General features: G+C 36.2%; 1 protein-coding gene across 1 annotated transcript in view; it reads right to left on the bottom strand.

Annotated features, from left to right (window-relative positions):
• LOC109112264 (CUB and sushi domain-containing protein 3-like) overlaps positions 1–17,294 on the bottom strand; it is a 369,075-nt gene that overhangs the window by 100,597 nt on the left and 251,184 nt on the right. Inside the window, 7 exon segments of the mRNA XM_042777094.1 lie at positions 7,360–7,476; positions 7,699–7,893; positions 8,316–8,503; positions 11,314–11,452; positions 12,779–12,970; positions 13,083–13,285; positions 14,384–14,510. Coding sequence (XP_042633028.1) covers positions 7,360–7,476; positions 7,699–7,893; positions 8,316–8,503; positions 11,314–11,452; positions 12,779–12,970; positions 13,083–13,285; positions 14,384–14,510 — 1,161 coding nt within the window.

Genomic DNA, 17,294 nt, shown 5'->3' on the forward strand with positions numbered 1-17,294 from the left:
TTTCTTTTTCTCCCTGGTAAATGAACTTTGCCTTGACTTCTTTTCTGTTTTGATGTTTTGGCTCAGGGGCTTGCAATTCCCAATTCTCACCGGCTTTAGAATAGCTTTGTAGAAAGAGAAGAGTGATCCTTTTCCAAGACAGCGTCTATGTCAAAGACATGAAACTGTGACTGTTTTAAGTGTGTGTTTGTGTTTATATGGAGGTCAGAGTCAGCCAGGGGAAAAGCTATTTAGTTGACTATTTCTAACTGACAGCCATAACAGAAAACATAGAAAGTGTAACTGGCCTAATGGTCGCTTCGGGCATTCAAAAAGGGAGTTTATTTAATATCTCTATGTGCATTAATTTAGAATTTCTATGTTGCTGAAAGTTTTTTATTTTCCACACCATATGAAGGTACCCTAAAGCAAATTCCTAATTATCAACTGAAATATTGAAATAACGTGGTATGTTATGCTACATCAGTACATGTATCTTCATGTATCCAAACAAAAATAAATACAAATAATAATAATAATAATAATAGTAATAATAATAATAATATATTTATATGTATATACAGTATATGTGTGTGTTCTATATATATATGAATATATATAAAGAACACACACATATACACTCACACACACACACCCTTTATATATTTATATAATGGGTAAAACTAACTCTTAACTATAAAACTTTTTTTTTCTATAAAAACCCTCACACACACACACACACACACACACACACACACACACACACACACACACACACACACACACACACACACACACACACACACACACACACACACACACACACACACAAAGACACCATATAAATGTTTCAGTTAGGGCTGTTAAATAGATTAATTGCAATTAATCACATACAAAATACACGTTTGTGTTTACATAATATGTGTGTTCTGTGTATATTTATAAGTATATATAAATACACACAAATTTTTTTGAGAAGGACGCTGTATGTGTGTGTTCTATATATCTATATAACACACATGTATATATTTAAGAAATATTTACACACACACACACACACACACACACACACACACACACACACACACATATATATATAGTGCTAATGCACTATATCTATTATGTATATAGTGTGTATATATATATATATATATATATATATATATACAGCATATATATGGTTTATATTATATATCAATATATATTACATATTTCTTAAAAATATACATGTATGTGTGCATATTTATATATACATATAAATACACACAGTACACATATGTTATGTAAACACAAACTTCTATTTTGGATCTGATTAATCAAGATTAATCTATTTGACAGCACTAGTTTCTATACAACTATATAAATATTAAAATGTATATCCACAGGCTAGCTGAATGACAGAAAAAGACTATTTTTATCTTTATATTGCAGTTTAAAATTGAGATAATTCTTGCAATATTTTGCTATTACTCACTGTCATGGTACAGGCTTAATGGTGAAACCAGATGCTATTGTAAATCTTTATTTTGAAGCTAATATTTGTATAAATCACTTTTGAATGAAATATGATTTCAACTGAAATACAAATGACCTTATCTTGGGCCTTGAGCAGCCAGCAGATGAATCAGAACTTCAGAAAACATATTAATAACGTTACATCGAGAAGGTGACATGGCTGCTAATGTAATACCTACGAAGTGCCTATTAACAATGCCTCAGGCTACCAGACCGAGATTCTCTCATAATAACAACGAACGCAGGAGCGTTTGATTAATGCATGGTGCAAAGCATATATTTAAGCTCAATGTAAGGCTCTCGACTGATTAAAGATTCAACGTGAAATTGAAATCTGCAAGACAAGCTAACACATAATTAATGCTCTTAAGTAAAACTAACATCTCACTGAGATGCAGCCTGGATTATTCTTCAACATGCCACTCAGCAGCTCCAACACCCAAAGTTTAGTGCTGTATTGCAACATAAATTTTAAGCATAAATCTTAAGCTGTGAAAATCATGCTAACTCATGCAGCTCGATCAACAGTTAAAAACACATTATGCCCACTTATAAATCTTGCAGAAAATTGTTTCCAAAAACACAGGCAGTAATAAAGCCATAATTGAAGGTTTTGACTTCAGCATGGAATATTTAATAGACAGAGATCATCAATTTAGATTTTTTCCTCCTGACCCCCAACTATTTGCAAGCAAGGATTCCCCTACATACTTGTATTGACTGCCAGGGGCCAGCGGAGGTGGGGGAGTCGACGGGAACACGGGATGGGGGTGCATGCTCTGAATAATGCATCTCTCAGACCAAACCTGTCATAGTCTGAAATATTGCTGGCATCATTCTTTGTGACAGAATAATGAAAGATTAAAAAAAGGCAGTGCAGTGCTGCATTTTTAACAGAGGGCCCTAGAGCTCTGCCCTACAGATCAGAGCCGATGGAGGAAGGTACGTCTGTGCATATATGTGCACGCCTATGTGTGTGTATTTGTGTGGTAGTTTCCCTCTAAAGAATGCAAAATCTGTTTGCTCACTGTGATTGGGGATCCTCAAGATCAGCGAATGTAATGTGCATCTTTAACAATTACTGTTTCTTCAACACTGCAAGAAAATCTTCTACTGTATATCTAAACATCCTTAAAACAAGATACAAATAAGCAAAACTGTATATGATATTTAGACTCATTCTAAGAAAACATATCTTGAATTAAGTTAATTTTTTTAATGTAAGCATAAATCTAACAGCTAAGAAAATATAGTAAGGTTTATGCATAAAATAGGAAACAAATCTGACTGTGGATATTTTTAATCTTTTTTTAAGAGACAAAAATGCTGAGTAAAAATTATTTAGTGCACTGAAGGACTATAATTTCTTAAGATTATTCTTAAAAAAAAAAAAAAACTTACGTGGCAAGGATGCATTAAATTGATTAAAAGTGACGGTTACAATTAATCAGAATCTTTTAAAAATGTGCACCATGGTTTCCATTAAAATATTAAGCAGCACAACTGTTTTTAATATGGGTAATACTATGAAATGTTTCTTGAGCAGCAAATCAGCATATTAGAATAATTTCTGAAGGATCATGTGACACTGAAGACTGGAGTAATGATTGAAGAAATTCAGCTTTGCCATCATAGGAATAAATTTTACAATTTATTAAAACAGAAAAAATGTATTTAAAATTTTAATCATATTTCAGAATATTACTATTTTTACTGTATTTTTGATTAAATAAATGCATCTTTGACAAGAATAAAATATTTCTTTGAGGAACATTAAAATCTTACAGACCCTAATCTTTTGAAAGGTAGTGTGTTGAAAATATGTTTTGTAATTGCATTCATTTTAGTGGATTTTTAAAGAAAAAAATGTATGTAAAATAAGTAATGCCAATCCAGCAATTTTGTGTACATCTTATTTGCCATCACGTCATAGTCACTGGATCTCTACGGTTCTATCTACACTCACCTCTGCTTATGCATGCTGCCTCCAGAAATCTGCAGTCAGTGCAAGAGCAGTGCTTCATGTAACCACCAATAAGAGGCACAAAATCCCGAATCTTCACAGTCGGTGAACCACGATGGTAGAACAGTCCTATTTCAATTCTCTAGTTTTGCAGCGTTTCCCAAAAATCTAGTGCATGCTTTTCCCAGCAACTGGGAAACTTTGTATTAAAGTATTGTCTCTCAAGGACGAATGACTTTGTTGTATTGATCCTTATTTGTTGATCACTTTGGATAAAAGCATCTTCCAGATGATTAAATGTTTATATAAATGTATACATATCAGCATTATATCAGGCACTCTGCTCTCTACACACTAGTATTGGCCATTAAATAACCCATATAGGTTTGACCATTAGTTTGTGGGCCAAAAATCTACTCACAGCAATGGCAATGCCAGTTTTTATGATTCCTTTCCAGTCTTAAAGGATTGTGTATGCCATTCTATGCCCAATCCACAGCCACCAATAAAACCAGCAGACTGGTTTCAGGATATTTTAGGGAATCAATACACACAGCTGAACTTCTCTGGCTTATATGATCTGCCTCCATGCCATTTTTGAATCTGACGAAACAAAAGCTTTTATGACAACCGTAAGATATTTATCTCCACTCCAACACAAGCGCTCAGCCCAGGCTTTGTTCTACAAGGCATTTTAAGCTTTTAATCGTTCCCTCTCTTGGCCTGGATGTTTGACGATACTTCAGGTGCATGATAATGGAATGCTCCCCCTCCCAGCAGGTGTCGAACCATGTAGAGGCTCAGCAGCATCAGCACAAACTAGACTTATGGATCTCCCGACCTGGATTTCTTTTCTCTCTCTCTCTCTCTCTTTTTCAGCCTCTATCTGTGTTCGTTTTTCTTACTTCTGCTCTATTACCATTAACTTGTTTAACTTGCACACTGAGTGATTTGAACTAACAGAACTGCTGATGATCAATGTACACCAAACTCAAACAGGACTAATTAAAGCAGCACTCGGTTATGTGTTGCACAGTATTTTGCCCAAGACCGCATTTATTCATTTTTTAAACACACTATGTGACCTTTGCCTGTTAATTGAGGATAATGGATGTACCTTTGCAAATAACGTTAAGCGGATATCACTTTGAAAGATAGGCATGGTTTACTAATTATTTGTTAATGTAAAAGAACCTCAGCTCTTTTGCAATTCCAATCATTAGTAATGGCTTGAACTGCAGCCCTGGGGAACAAGACAAATTGCTGCGATAGTTTATGTCTAGATCTCAGGTACTATTTACCTGGGGTTAAAATCCATCTAAATACCTGAGCAATTACTTTGTCCCTAGGAGCAACAGGTCTGTGCAATTTAGAATGCTTTTTACATTACAAATGAATCCCTGCATTTAAAATGAAGGCAATTCTTAAATGGCTAGTTCATTAAAAAAATAAAATCATCAAAAAATTCTGTCACAATTTACTCAGCCTCATGTCGTTTCAAACCTTTATGGCTTTCTTTCTTATGTGTAACATAACAGAAGATTTGGAAGAAAATTTCATTGACTTTTATTGTATTTAGAAGACAGAAGACAAAGAAGAAATAAATAACATCATACAATATTGGAACGACATAAGGGTGAGTAAATAACGACAGAATTTTCAGTTTTGAATGAACTATTCCTATTAAGTTCTGAATTTGCACAAATGTCAAATATGCTTGTTTCCCTTGCATTTATTTGCTGGTACTGATATTTTTATTGCTGTTGGTTCTAGAAAAAAAAGAAGCATTGCCACAATCTGCATCCCGCAGATTTGACAGAACTACTTTAGAGTATAGTAGAGAAATTTGAATATGTCAATATTTATGTTTAGAACTGAACAGGCAGGCAATATTTCACAGTATGTTTAGTACTACGTGTATATATGCCAATGTTTAAAATGGTATGGCGAGTTCAATGGTGTGATGAATGCATTTCAGGGGCTAAAACACCTCAGCTGCTGACTATTCGTTTTCACGCCTTTTCATTTGCAAAGCTATAATGTTTTTCACTTTTCGTTTGCTTTTTATGAAGGCTTCATTTCAAATGACATCTATCTCGTTTAGGACCTTCCATCAGAATGCGAGCAGTCCAATGACCAGAGACAGGCCTCGAGGGAGACATCACATACAGCTCACATAATGCCAAACGATGCTTGTGAGGGAGGTCCAAAATCCCCATAACAGTTAAACTGACAGCAACATTTACAGAAGAGGGTTTTCAACACCACATACCTCATAACACCACAGCCTTCTTGGGACAGGACTGAGATAGCAAAGTGGCTTTTTTTAGCACAAAAATGAACCCTAAGACAAGAAACCGGGGCCGGGAGGTTTGAAGTGCTTTCTCATTTCACACTTTCATCTTTGTACTATTTTCCAACTGGCGCCTGGATATTACAATCATAGGCTGTCTGCAAACATTTCAAGTATCCCTGGAATACAGCAGGTCAAGGATACTGGGTGGCATATAACTATTGACAAATTCTGCAATTGCTTCTATTTTATTAAAGGGATAGTTCACTCAAAAATGAAAATTCTGTCATCATTTTTTCACCCTCATGTCGTTTCAAACCTGTATGAATAACTTTCTTCTACTGAAGAAAGAAAATCAAATGGGTTTAAGTGTACTATTCTTTTAGGTAGCTTAAATGCAGTTGGGTAAGTTTAGTTAGTAGCTAACTGTTTTTTTTTTTTTTTTTTAGTAGTCAAGAAAAGCTGCATACGGTGCCAAATTAATTTCAGTTCACACCCTCATCTCTTTTTCATCTGTTAGTTTGGAAGGTCTGGTCTTTGTTTAGTGACACAGGACTGACTACGCTCTCGGACTATGAAATATTCTTACTGTGCAACACCATGCTTCTAGATAAGTGCACTTTTTTGAGGGGGGGGGGGGGGCACAGTTGGCCTTCAACTATAAAAGAAAGACAAAGAAGCTAGTTGCTAAGCTACACACCTGTCTAGAATATAGCACATTAAATGTACAGAAATTAATACAGGAGAATAGTATACTTTAAAATAGTTCAGATGAGCCTCACACTTGCGGAAAAAAAAGTACCCTTTAGCTTACTTTTAAAATGAGTACTTTTTATGGAAATAATACTTCAAAATATTATATACTTACTGTAAGTGCAAACTGAAGTATTAACAGTTTATATTAATTGCATTTAATTAAAATGTAGTTTAAATTTATATTAAAAGCCATTAGATGAACTTGAGTGCCTTTTTGACCACCTTATGTAGATCTTAAGCACATCTCCATTTGTAATTTCATAATTACTTCTATTGTTTTTGAAAACCCCAAAAAACAAACAATGATTTAAAATGCACTTTAAAGTAAAGCAAGTAATAAACAGTCATGAAAATGTACTCTAAGTACATTAAAGTGGCCTTTTATTTAATTAATATTATATTATCTACAAGTACAGTATTTTAAAAATATACTTTCAAAATTTGATGTACATATTCAGTCAAGCACACGTCTTTTTTCAAGGTCATACTGTTTACTAGTAATTCAAGTATGATATTCAAAATAACTGTGAACATTAATTTGAAGATATATTGTATGCAATAGTGTCATATGTACAAGACATGATGAGGTATTCAAGATTGGGAATTTAAACTAGAGCTGTGTATGTTTATTAACATGTTATGCTTAAAGGTTTAAAACCATATTCAGAAAAAATAAAGAGAGATGCCCAATTCTCCCAAAATACTATGGTTGTCACAAAAAGCCCTTATAATTTGAATGCGGAATACACCAAACACATTAAACGTATAACTCCACTTTGTTTTAGCTTTGCTGCATTTCGCTAAATGCGGACGAAACTGCATCCAATTTTGTTTGGGATTTACAGTTACTCACCAAACTCCCTGGGTACAGAGATAGAGTACACACAGCTCTGTCCCGTTGTGTAGTTCCTCGGGAAATTAGGTGACAGCACGGTTCCTTCTGTCCCAGTAGAGCGACTTCCACATGGTGCTGTTCACACAAACACCCAGATCACTCATTACTTTGTGCGTCAACATTCATGATGAACTGCTATTTTTCAGACACCAGCCTTGATAGAACTGATCTTGGCTAGCGCAGCATGCTCAAGTCATTTTATGAGTTTGATTAATTTTGTTTGGTCTGCAGCAGCAGGTCCAAACTGTTTATTCTCAGAGATTCTCTTACACATCCATCTTTACTTGCAGACTCTACCTTGACAGCTGGGCAGCCCCCTGTTCCAGCCAGGCCTGCCATCATCACCCATAATGCAGGTAAGCGTGGAATAGCCCTGGAGGACGTAGCCTGCCTCACAGTAGAAGGTCACAGTGGAGCCCAGCTTGTAGTCACTGCCCAACCGAGTGCCATTCATCACATTACCGGGATCAAAGCATGACTCCCTCAGCTTAGCTGTGCAAGATGGAGAGAAGGTGCAGGAAAAGCAAGGATTGAAAATCACTTTAGGCATATCTTAGCTTGCAGAATGAACAGTTATTGGTAGAAACTGAGATTTATTTACAACATGAACACATTTGTCTTCTAAGAAAAAGACTTTTCGGGGGTTTTGAAGCTTGTCTGGTAACTATGAACTGTAATTCTTAAAAAAATTCTATTATGTTCTGAGGGAAAAGAAAATAGGTAAGAGTGAGTAAATGAAGAAAGAATGTTTCTTTTTGGATGAACTATTTCTTTAAACCGTCAACTGAATACCAGTCACAATTAAATTCACTTTTTCACAGCTTGACTTCACTTTGCTGTCCAATATATGTGTAATATACTGTATTTAATTAAAGGTTTAGACATTTAGAGTCTTGAAATTTCAGAGTCTATACCTTTGTACTCCAGGTGGAAGCCGGTGTAGCTGACAGAGCCATCACTGCGAAAGGCCAGGTACATGGTGTTGGAGCTGCTCTCTATTCGTTCTGGAAGCTTGCTGTCCTGAAAGCTCCCGATCAGGGGGCTGTTGCTGTCCGGTCCATCGTAGATATACAAGAAGTCATAGTTGGGCTCTATGCTGAAGCTAGAATACATGATCAAAGAGGAGTTTTCTGAATAGAGGGATCAAAGGCTAGACTGTGATCTGGATATTAGAGTCCTGAGATCAACTTTGCAGACGGTAGTACAAAGTAAAATATGTACAAAGCAAGTGGAGCCTGTTTTAGAGTGATAGCGGAGAGGGAGACCGACTACAACATCAAAAATCATATATATATGTGTGTGTGTGTGAGAGAAATTTTATTCACATGATAATGATCACATGATTAAAATCTATAATCTTCATAATGTACAGTAGTTTTTAATTAGGTGCTTCCAACCAAACCACAAAACTACTTTTAAAAAATGGAATTACTAAAAGAGGAGGACGGATTAGATACTTGTCCACTTTAACACTTGTTATGCATGTTAACTTGCTGTGTAAGATATAGGTTTTGTATTGTCCAAATGGCCTGGATAACAATTGCACATTAAGGTCGAACATATAAATAACCACGCATTGAATGCCAGCGTTCACATACTTCTAAAACTCAGATGTAAAGACTACCAGCGCAGTATCAGCATCTCAGCTATGCTCTGAGATTGCCAAGACAGAGAGTCCCACATATAAACACTTGCACCTTTTCATTTGCAGTAAGGTGCAATGATAGGGTCTCGCCCATCAGTGGAGTCATTTGCATAAGATGGATTGTGGGCTGAATCAGATTTACACCTCCTTTTTCCCTTATTATGCAGAGAGAGAATGCTAAGCATGCCTTCCACACTTCACTGCGTCAGAATCCACTGCTTAGGGGTTATTATAAGATAATTCATACACAGGATAAGATCCTTTACACCAAATTAAAAAAGCCATTAATTTCTGATAAACAGATGCATTGGGTTTTTTCCCCACTCCATACCTGTCAATCAGAAAACAATTATTTCTGTGGTAATCAGATTGATAGCACAAACTGTACTGTTGCTAAATAAAGAGACACCCAGCTGGGTTTACATTTGTAGTTTTGCTAAAAGAGGTCACATTTTTTTGGAGAGGTTGTGTGAGCATATGGTTCAGTTCCAATTTCATTATGGACATATTTCATATTGTGGATTTTTAAAGGAGAAAGAAGTCAGTAATGGACTGTGTAATGAAAGTCTTTGAGATGGAACCGAATGAGAGCTATTTATTAGAAACCTGTTTGAGACATTGCCCTTCTGGCAGAACTCCAACATGCTTATTTACTCAGAGAGGACGAAATTTAAATGAGAAAGATGCTACTTCAAATGTAATGCCAACCATGAGAATGACACTACCTGCTGGGCTGGGTGAAAAAAAAAAAAAATCCCTGAAAAAGTTCTTTATCGTCTGTTTTGGGGGTGATGTATGGCTTTAACTAGTAGCTTTGAAGGTTTTGAAAAATATTAGGCACAGGAAACTCACAAAACAGCCTCAAATTGCAGCTTCCGTTATGATAAATGTCGTAAACTGTGACACATAGGCAGAACGGAAGATTGTTTTGGAGTTATTGCTGTCATTAAAAGAACTGCTCTTAGATGATGAGTCAAAGGGAAGAAGAGGCAAAGTTTAAACATTCAACAGTCGTCGATATTTCAAAGTCTGCTAGTGCGAGCGTGAGAAACTAATATACAGAGGGAGAAATGTTGAAACCTAAGCACTTCTTTTTCCGTTGAGTGCGTGTGAATCCTGCTTAATATTCCACGGCCTCACGCCTGGACTAGACCCTCACGACACCCTTTGATCCAGGTGGAAGGGAATCGCATGCTAGCGGCGCTATTAGCATTTACATGGAGGGAGGACTACGGCGACTGTCAAAAACAACAAACTCCTACAGCACTTGAACTTAACCCCATGCTGACCCCGGCTGGACAGAGAATCATGCTTGTGGCTGGAGCATCGCTACATGTTGGCAAAATGAAAAATGGACATAATTAGCAACATGATTGGACTGTGAAGGAAATTTATCAACCCTGCTTTTAGACTAATTGTTCACATCACTCAAGGCAGAGACACCGCTCTACACCTTTAAGGCAAGACGAGGGGAAGCTTAAAAAAAGACCACTGTCATGTTCATTACAGACAAAATGAGCAAAGAATTCCAGCTGGGCTCATTATCTCTCCCAGACATGAAATGCATTTTAATTCAGACAGTGATAGCAGTCACCGCTACATAATTACTCAACACGTCGACTGCGGCCATGTCGAAGGACACCGTGGGCGCTCATTTTGAATTCAGCGTTATGACACAGCAGCCTCTAAATGAACTCGTGAACTTATCAGTTTGAGATATTATAGCTCAAGTGAAAGGCCAGGAATATGCGCACGGCGAGATTATTTCAGATAGTGCTTCTTACTGTCTCATAGGCAACCATTTAAATCTCGCCGACCCCAACACAACAGAGGGTTTGGCTGATATTAACCTTGCGACAAAGAACTGCACTGTCTGCATTCACAAAACTTCCTGAGCACCTCTGGTAAGTCTACAAACCTCCTTCTACATTCTGCCACAAATGCTAACCTGAAACTGCTTATATCTGATTGTCCATATATACTGTAGTGCATAAGAATTTTCAAATACACATCTTATAAAAATTCAGAGACAAGTTCTAGAATATATTTCATTTTTAAAAACATAGAAAATATATAAGATATATTTATAATATATAAGAAAAAAATATATAAACATATCTCCTTTATATATGCATGCATATCTGATTTAAATTAAATTAAAAAAAAAAAAATATAAAAAAAAAAAAAAAAAATTAGAAAAAGATCACATTATTCAATAATCTAAATCAATACCATCGCCATACAATGTAGTTTATAGATTTCTTTACCTGATGAATGCAAGAGACAGGACGTAGTCAGAGTTGACGGCTATGAGCCAGTCGCAGTCCTTGCTGTGTGGGTATGGATGAGGGAAGTTGGGCGACAGAATAAACCCAGAGGAACCGGTGAGATTGCCCCCACACGGAGCTGGGAAAACACAGAGGACTCATATCAGCAGCATATGGGCATTAGTGACACATGAGGAGAATCTCTTATTAAAACATGCAGCTTGAACATCTGTGCAAGCGAACCAGGAGCCCAGAGAAAGAGTGCTGGAGTGAACATGCAGAGACAGAGATATTGAGAAAATGTTAAGCTCCTCTGAGGAACCGGGCCATGTAAAGCGCTCATATCTTATATATGAGAAGGAGAACTACAGCAAGAGAGAAAGGTTATTTAGAATATGATAGGATAAAATAAAAATCCTGTACCCTCACTTTCCTGCTCCTAAAATGAAGTATCTTTTGAAAGGAAGAGACAATCTGCATCTCGTAATTTGATATTCACTCATTTGGGCACACTTTCATGTCACTGAGATGATAAGGAATCTCAATGGTGTCGGATCCCTCAGTTTGCATACAACTCTTGAGAACGGGCTGATAAAAACTGCCTAATTTTACAGCACTTTTTAGACACAAGTTCTGTTGTCAACATCTAAAGCAATATGTACCAATTAACTCAGCCTCTTAGATGTCTCAAAATTATGAATATGCATTATGAAAATGAGTAAAACAATACTTCTTATGTATGAGGCTTTGTCTAATGTTTACAGATCAGCACAAAAAAGTACACTTTGGTGTATCATGCCTTTTGAAAGCATCAGGGATACAAATCCCATGTTTTGTTGAGTGAACTGTTAGATACTATATGTTTATTATAAATAGCTAGTTTTACACACATGTATCAGATGTTGTTTTGACTGTATCTAACAATTAAAATCTGTATCCAGCAATTAAAGACATAATTTGGCGATAACTTGTTGAATTGGTAGTCAATTTATTATAGTAAAAAAATTATGAAATAGTAAATGATTAAAATGTGAATGTTTAGTTGTGGCACACATGATTTTCGCTAATTATAATCCTTAAAAATTAACAAAATAAATATATCTAAAAATAATAATAATTTTCTCTGTTCTTTTTTTACTACATTCTTCAAACTCCAACAAGACTTCAACACTTTTTCTCAAATAATTCTAAAACAAACAAACAAACAAACATGTTTTCTTTAAAATATGGGAACTATATGTCAATTAAACATAATCCAGCGCTGTTACCCATTCTGTTACCCAATTCTTTTTTTTTTTCTTTTTTTTTATGAAATGTGTTTATTTAATTGTAATGTTTATTTAATATCACTGCTTGAACACAGTGTCACTTTCGTGTAGCAGTGGTAAAGCCTGTATAATTCTAAAGCCAAATACTCATTATAACAGAATCGTTCCTTTAATGAAATTCCAGTATAAACCCTTACCTATACAGACAGGAGGGCTTGGTTGCCAATAATAGCGGTTTTCCACTTGTATGCAGGTAATCTTTTCTTCTCCCTGGAGTTCATACCCCGGATCACACTGAAAGGTCACAGTGTCTCCAGGCTCCCGGCCATCTCCATTTCGACTGCCATTCATAGGCACTCCTGGATCTCTGCAGGCAGTGGCCACTGAACCTGTAATCACATTCAAACCAATTAATAGTCAATTAACACCTTATGAGCAGAATGCTGTCAATCAAAATACAGGGCTCTAATCAGAACTCTAAAAAAAAAAAAATCAACTCACTTGAGAACTCTATGGCAAATCCAGATTTGCTGATGTAGAAGTCTGTCTCAAACTGAATGGTAACCATGTTGAGGGTGCTGTGGATGTTCTCAGGCAGCAGAGAGCCGCTCACCTCCCTCAAAGACATCTCATTCTCTGGAGGCCCGTCCCATACCCTCAGGATGTCGTGGGACGCTTCGGTGTCAAAGGCTAAAAACTGCAGGCTGTTAATATAAAAATACTGTAAATACATGTAGATGTATCCAGTCAAACAAGTCATGCTTCATTAGATGCACAATGTTGAGCGACAGAAACAAAGGATTGTCTGACATACAACAGCAAAAAACAAAAAACATGCAAAGGTTATTATAGTTAATTAACCAATACTAAAACCATTAAAAACACTTTTGTAACTTGAAATTAAATAAATGTTAATTGAAAAAAAAAAACCCAAAAACAATTTCAGCTAGTTGGCAATAGTTTCAATTAGTTTCTAAAATAACAAACTACAACTGAATTAAAAACTAATAAAAACTTTATAGACATTAAAAAACAACAATAGACGAGACAAAAACACAACAAAATGACTAACACTTTAAAATGAAAATGAAAAGAGAAAATATAAATATAAAAACAAATACATTTAAAAAAAACTATTATATTATCTCAATGATACTAAATAATACTAAGTGTTCCATAATTAAATCGCTCAGCACATTATTTGATATTTACTTGGAATACAGTAGATAAAGGTTTGCTTGATTTGGCAGAAATGAATGTTCAAAATTCTTTGCAGAGCCGTGATGAATCACACAAAGGTAGTGTCAGACAATCATATAACAAATATTATGCTCCAGGCTTCAATAATCGAGGAGAACAATCACATCTCCATTCTGAGCGGCGGTCCTTGATAACACTTTAGCAATCTGGTCTGATTGAGACATCAGCCGCAGATGAACAAATAATGAATGATATGTGATTTCAGAAAGCTTTTGCTGCTGAGAGAATTGGAAAAAAATACAAATTATTAGGTTGTAGTGCAACATTAAAAGTGCAACAGCGTTTTAAGCTTTAGAATGAATTTGGCCATGCAGGTGGTAAACAAAGAGATTTACGAGGTACCATCAGCTCATCTGATGTCTCCTCTTCTCTCTGTACATCACTGGCCAAGTCTGCCATTAAAGCTTTATTAATAGATAAAGACCTCTAGTCTCAGCTGAATTCGCTAGCTGCATTCTTATTGGCTCTGTAATGTTCCAATCCCTAACTCTAGAGGAAGACGGACAGCAGATGGACAGTTAGAAGCAAATACTTATCAGCACCTGATGATGTTGCCCGAATCCACCTCGACGACCCAGGTACAACGCAGATTGTTGTCATAGGGGAACGGATAACCTGGCGACAAAATGCGTCCTGATGTCTCCCCTTTAAAACGTCCGCCGCATTCAGCTGGGGAAAAACAAGGACAAAATAGGGTGGGAGGAAGAGACAGAAAGAGAATTGAGAAGAAGAATTAAACACAGTAGTCAATTTATGCATACTCTCACATTTGTACAAACACATCATGGCCCCTGAAGATTTGCAGGTGAGCATTGAAATAATTAGGGGTGCCTGGTAAACAAGCACAACCCGAGTGGGGCGGTCTGAGAATAAAAAGCAGCGTGAAACACGCAGTTAGATCAATAAAGCACTGTGAGGTTTTCAGACATCTAAACACTTCTGGAATATGCAAAATAACAATTTAGTTATTTTTTGAAAAAAAGATGTATGTAAAAACCAAGAGGGGAACTGAACTACTGAAGCTGAATAATTCAGCTTTAGCTTTTAAACTGCACTGAACCAGTTACCTCTCCCAGCATCCCTGTTTAGCTCGTATTTTATTTTGTATGATCAATATATATTGATAAAGCCTGTAACTCAGTCAGTTACAGTCAGCAATGTGTCATGTATTGAAGCTTGGTTTTTACTGCGGTGGGAAACAGTCCCATTATCTAAATAACTTTCAGGTGTGTTTTTCTTTCTAAAACATTCAAATGTTTATCTTCATTCTGACACATTTCTGACTATATCAGTGCTGGAGATAACTGTAAATACCAATTATTTGATGTTGACCTCCTGTAACAAATAATTCTGAAAATATCAAAAATCCAAAAAATTTAAATATTACATTTTAAAAGTAATGCTATTAAAACCTTTTTTTTTTGTCTATAACTGTTCTGGGACAAATTATGCATACCCCTTAACATTTTTACTATTAATCATTATTACCATTTTCCATATATTTAAAATAATATATTAAATATACAATTCACACTGCACCTGCAGACACCTTATTTTATTTATAAAATGTTTATCTTTAGGATTAAAAAAAACGCTAGCTATGAAATGACCAAGTTTAGTTGTGTTTAGTATTATACCAAGTTTGAAGTGTGTTTTAATTAAGGAAGTTTAATATCTAAAAGTCCACAGGGTCAAAAGTGCCCATAGTTGAAGATATGCACAACAATGGTGGCTATGGCTGGAACTGTTTCACCGGTAACACTTTAGAATAGGGAACACTTATTCACTATTTACTACAACTTTTCCCTCAATAAGGTCATGTACTGTAGAATAAGGCATTAATATGTGCTTAATTAGTACTAATAAATGGCTAATATTCTAGCAATATTCATGCTAATAAGCAACTAGTTAAGAGACGCTAAAAAAAAAGTGTTACCATTTCACCTCATCTGTTTCACCACTCCTCTATTCTCCTCAAATTCTCTATAAGCAGCCAAGGTGATTCGTCAGCTTCAAGTCAGAGCATCAATCAAATGAACAAATGAGTCTGACATCAATTTTGATGCCTCCTGATGGCATTCAGACTTGCCACTTTAGCCCTCTGAACTCGGTTCATTATTAGTCGGCTTTCACAAGCACTTTATTAGGAAACTTTAATTGCAGGCACTCTCTTTTCCCCTCAGACCCCTTTTCTATCTTCCCCTATCCTGTCTCTCCCATTCTCCCTCTTGTAAAAAACTGCAAGGGCCGGGAGGAACAGTTTCGAGAGAGACATGCACCGTTTCTTAATGATTCCCTTTTCAGCAATTCCTGTCACAGAGCCTCATTTGCATAAACCATCTACATGACAAACAATGGACGCACAGCTCAATGAAGCCTGAATAACAGGGTTCAGATTGCGACTTGATTAATCTGAACATTAGAGTGTTTTTTAGACATCCGGAATAGAGGCGTCTTCCAAACGTATTCCTCCCCAGATTCTCGCTAAACCAACATCTTGCCATGTTCATCGCTCATCAAAGCAGCGGCTCAATCACGTGTCATTGGACTGTTAGGAGTGCTCAATCACCCCTGATTGGCTGCTCACGCGTTGAAAATCAATGCAGGAAGATTGGGAGTTGACGGGGCACTCTGGTTTTGAGGCTGAAAATTCGTATGTCCTCTCTTAGCGCAATTATGACAACATGACATGTTTAGCTGTCTCACGCTAGGTGTGTTTATGACTGCATGCTTCGGCCCACAGATTATGGCACTGCTGCTGAGAGGAATGCTGATTTAGCATTGCGGTGGTGTAGCTTCCTCTGCAGAAACGGGTGAATTGGAAGGTCTCATTACTTTACCTGTGGACTTGAATGAAAAAATATAAAAATAGTTAAATATTTCATCTGTAATAAAAAAAAAAAAAAAATAAAAAAAAAAGGAATGGCGAAAAGGATACGCCTTCTCACTATTTTGATATATCTCACTTTTGCTAAAGGTCACATCAAATGACCCGCACATTTCGCCTGTCAAAGGAAGTGAAATATCCTTCACATTATTAAGTATGTATTATTAATGCTGGCAGATAAGGCTGAAAAATATCAGCCTGAAACTTCAAGGCTGATTAGAATTTTGCAAGCCTACCGTCGGTTTTGATGAAGAAAAGAGACTAATGTGAGTAAAAAAACTATCTCTGTGTTTAACACAAGAAAGTCATTGTGTTTTATCTACGTCTGCCCTGCGGAAGCAATTTGGACAAGCGCTTTGAATCTAATCAGACCTCATTAAGACTAAATCTAATAGTGAGCAAAAATCTGATCTGGGGTCAGTAGACATACCAATATCCAACTCATTGGAGGCTAAATCCCCATAATCACCATTCATTAAGAAAATGAAGGAAGTAATAGCAGCACGTAGTCCTATCTCAACCCCTCATGTGCTACGCTTGATGAAGAATCATCTCCATAGCTCAAC

The sequence above is a fragment of the Cyprinus carpio genome, chromosome A19, assembly GCF_018340385.1.
Source record: "Cyprinus carpio isolate SPL01 chromosome A19, ASM1834038v1, whole genome shotgun sequence".
NCBI lineage: Eukaryota > Metazoa > Chordata > Actinopteri > Cypriniformes > Cyprinidae > Cyprinus > Cyprinus carpio.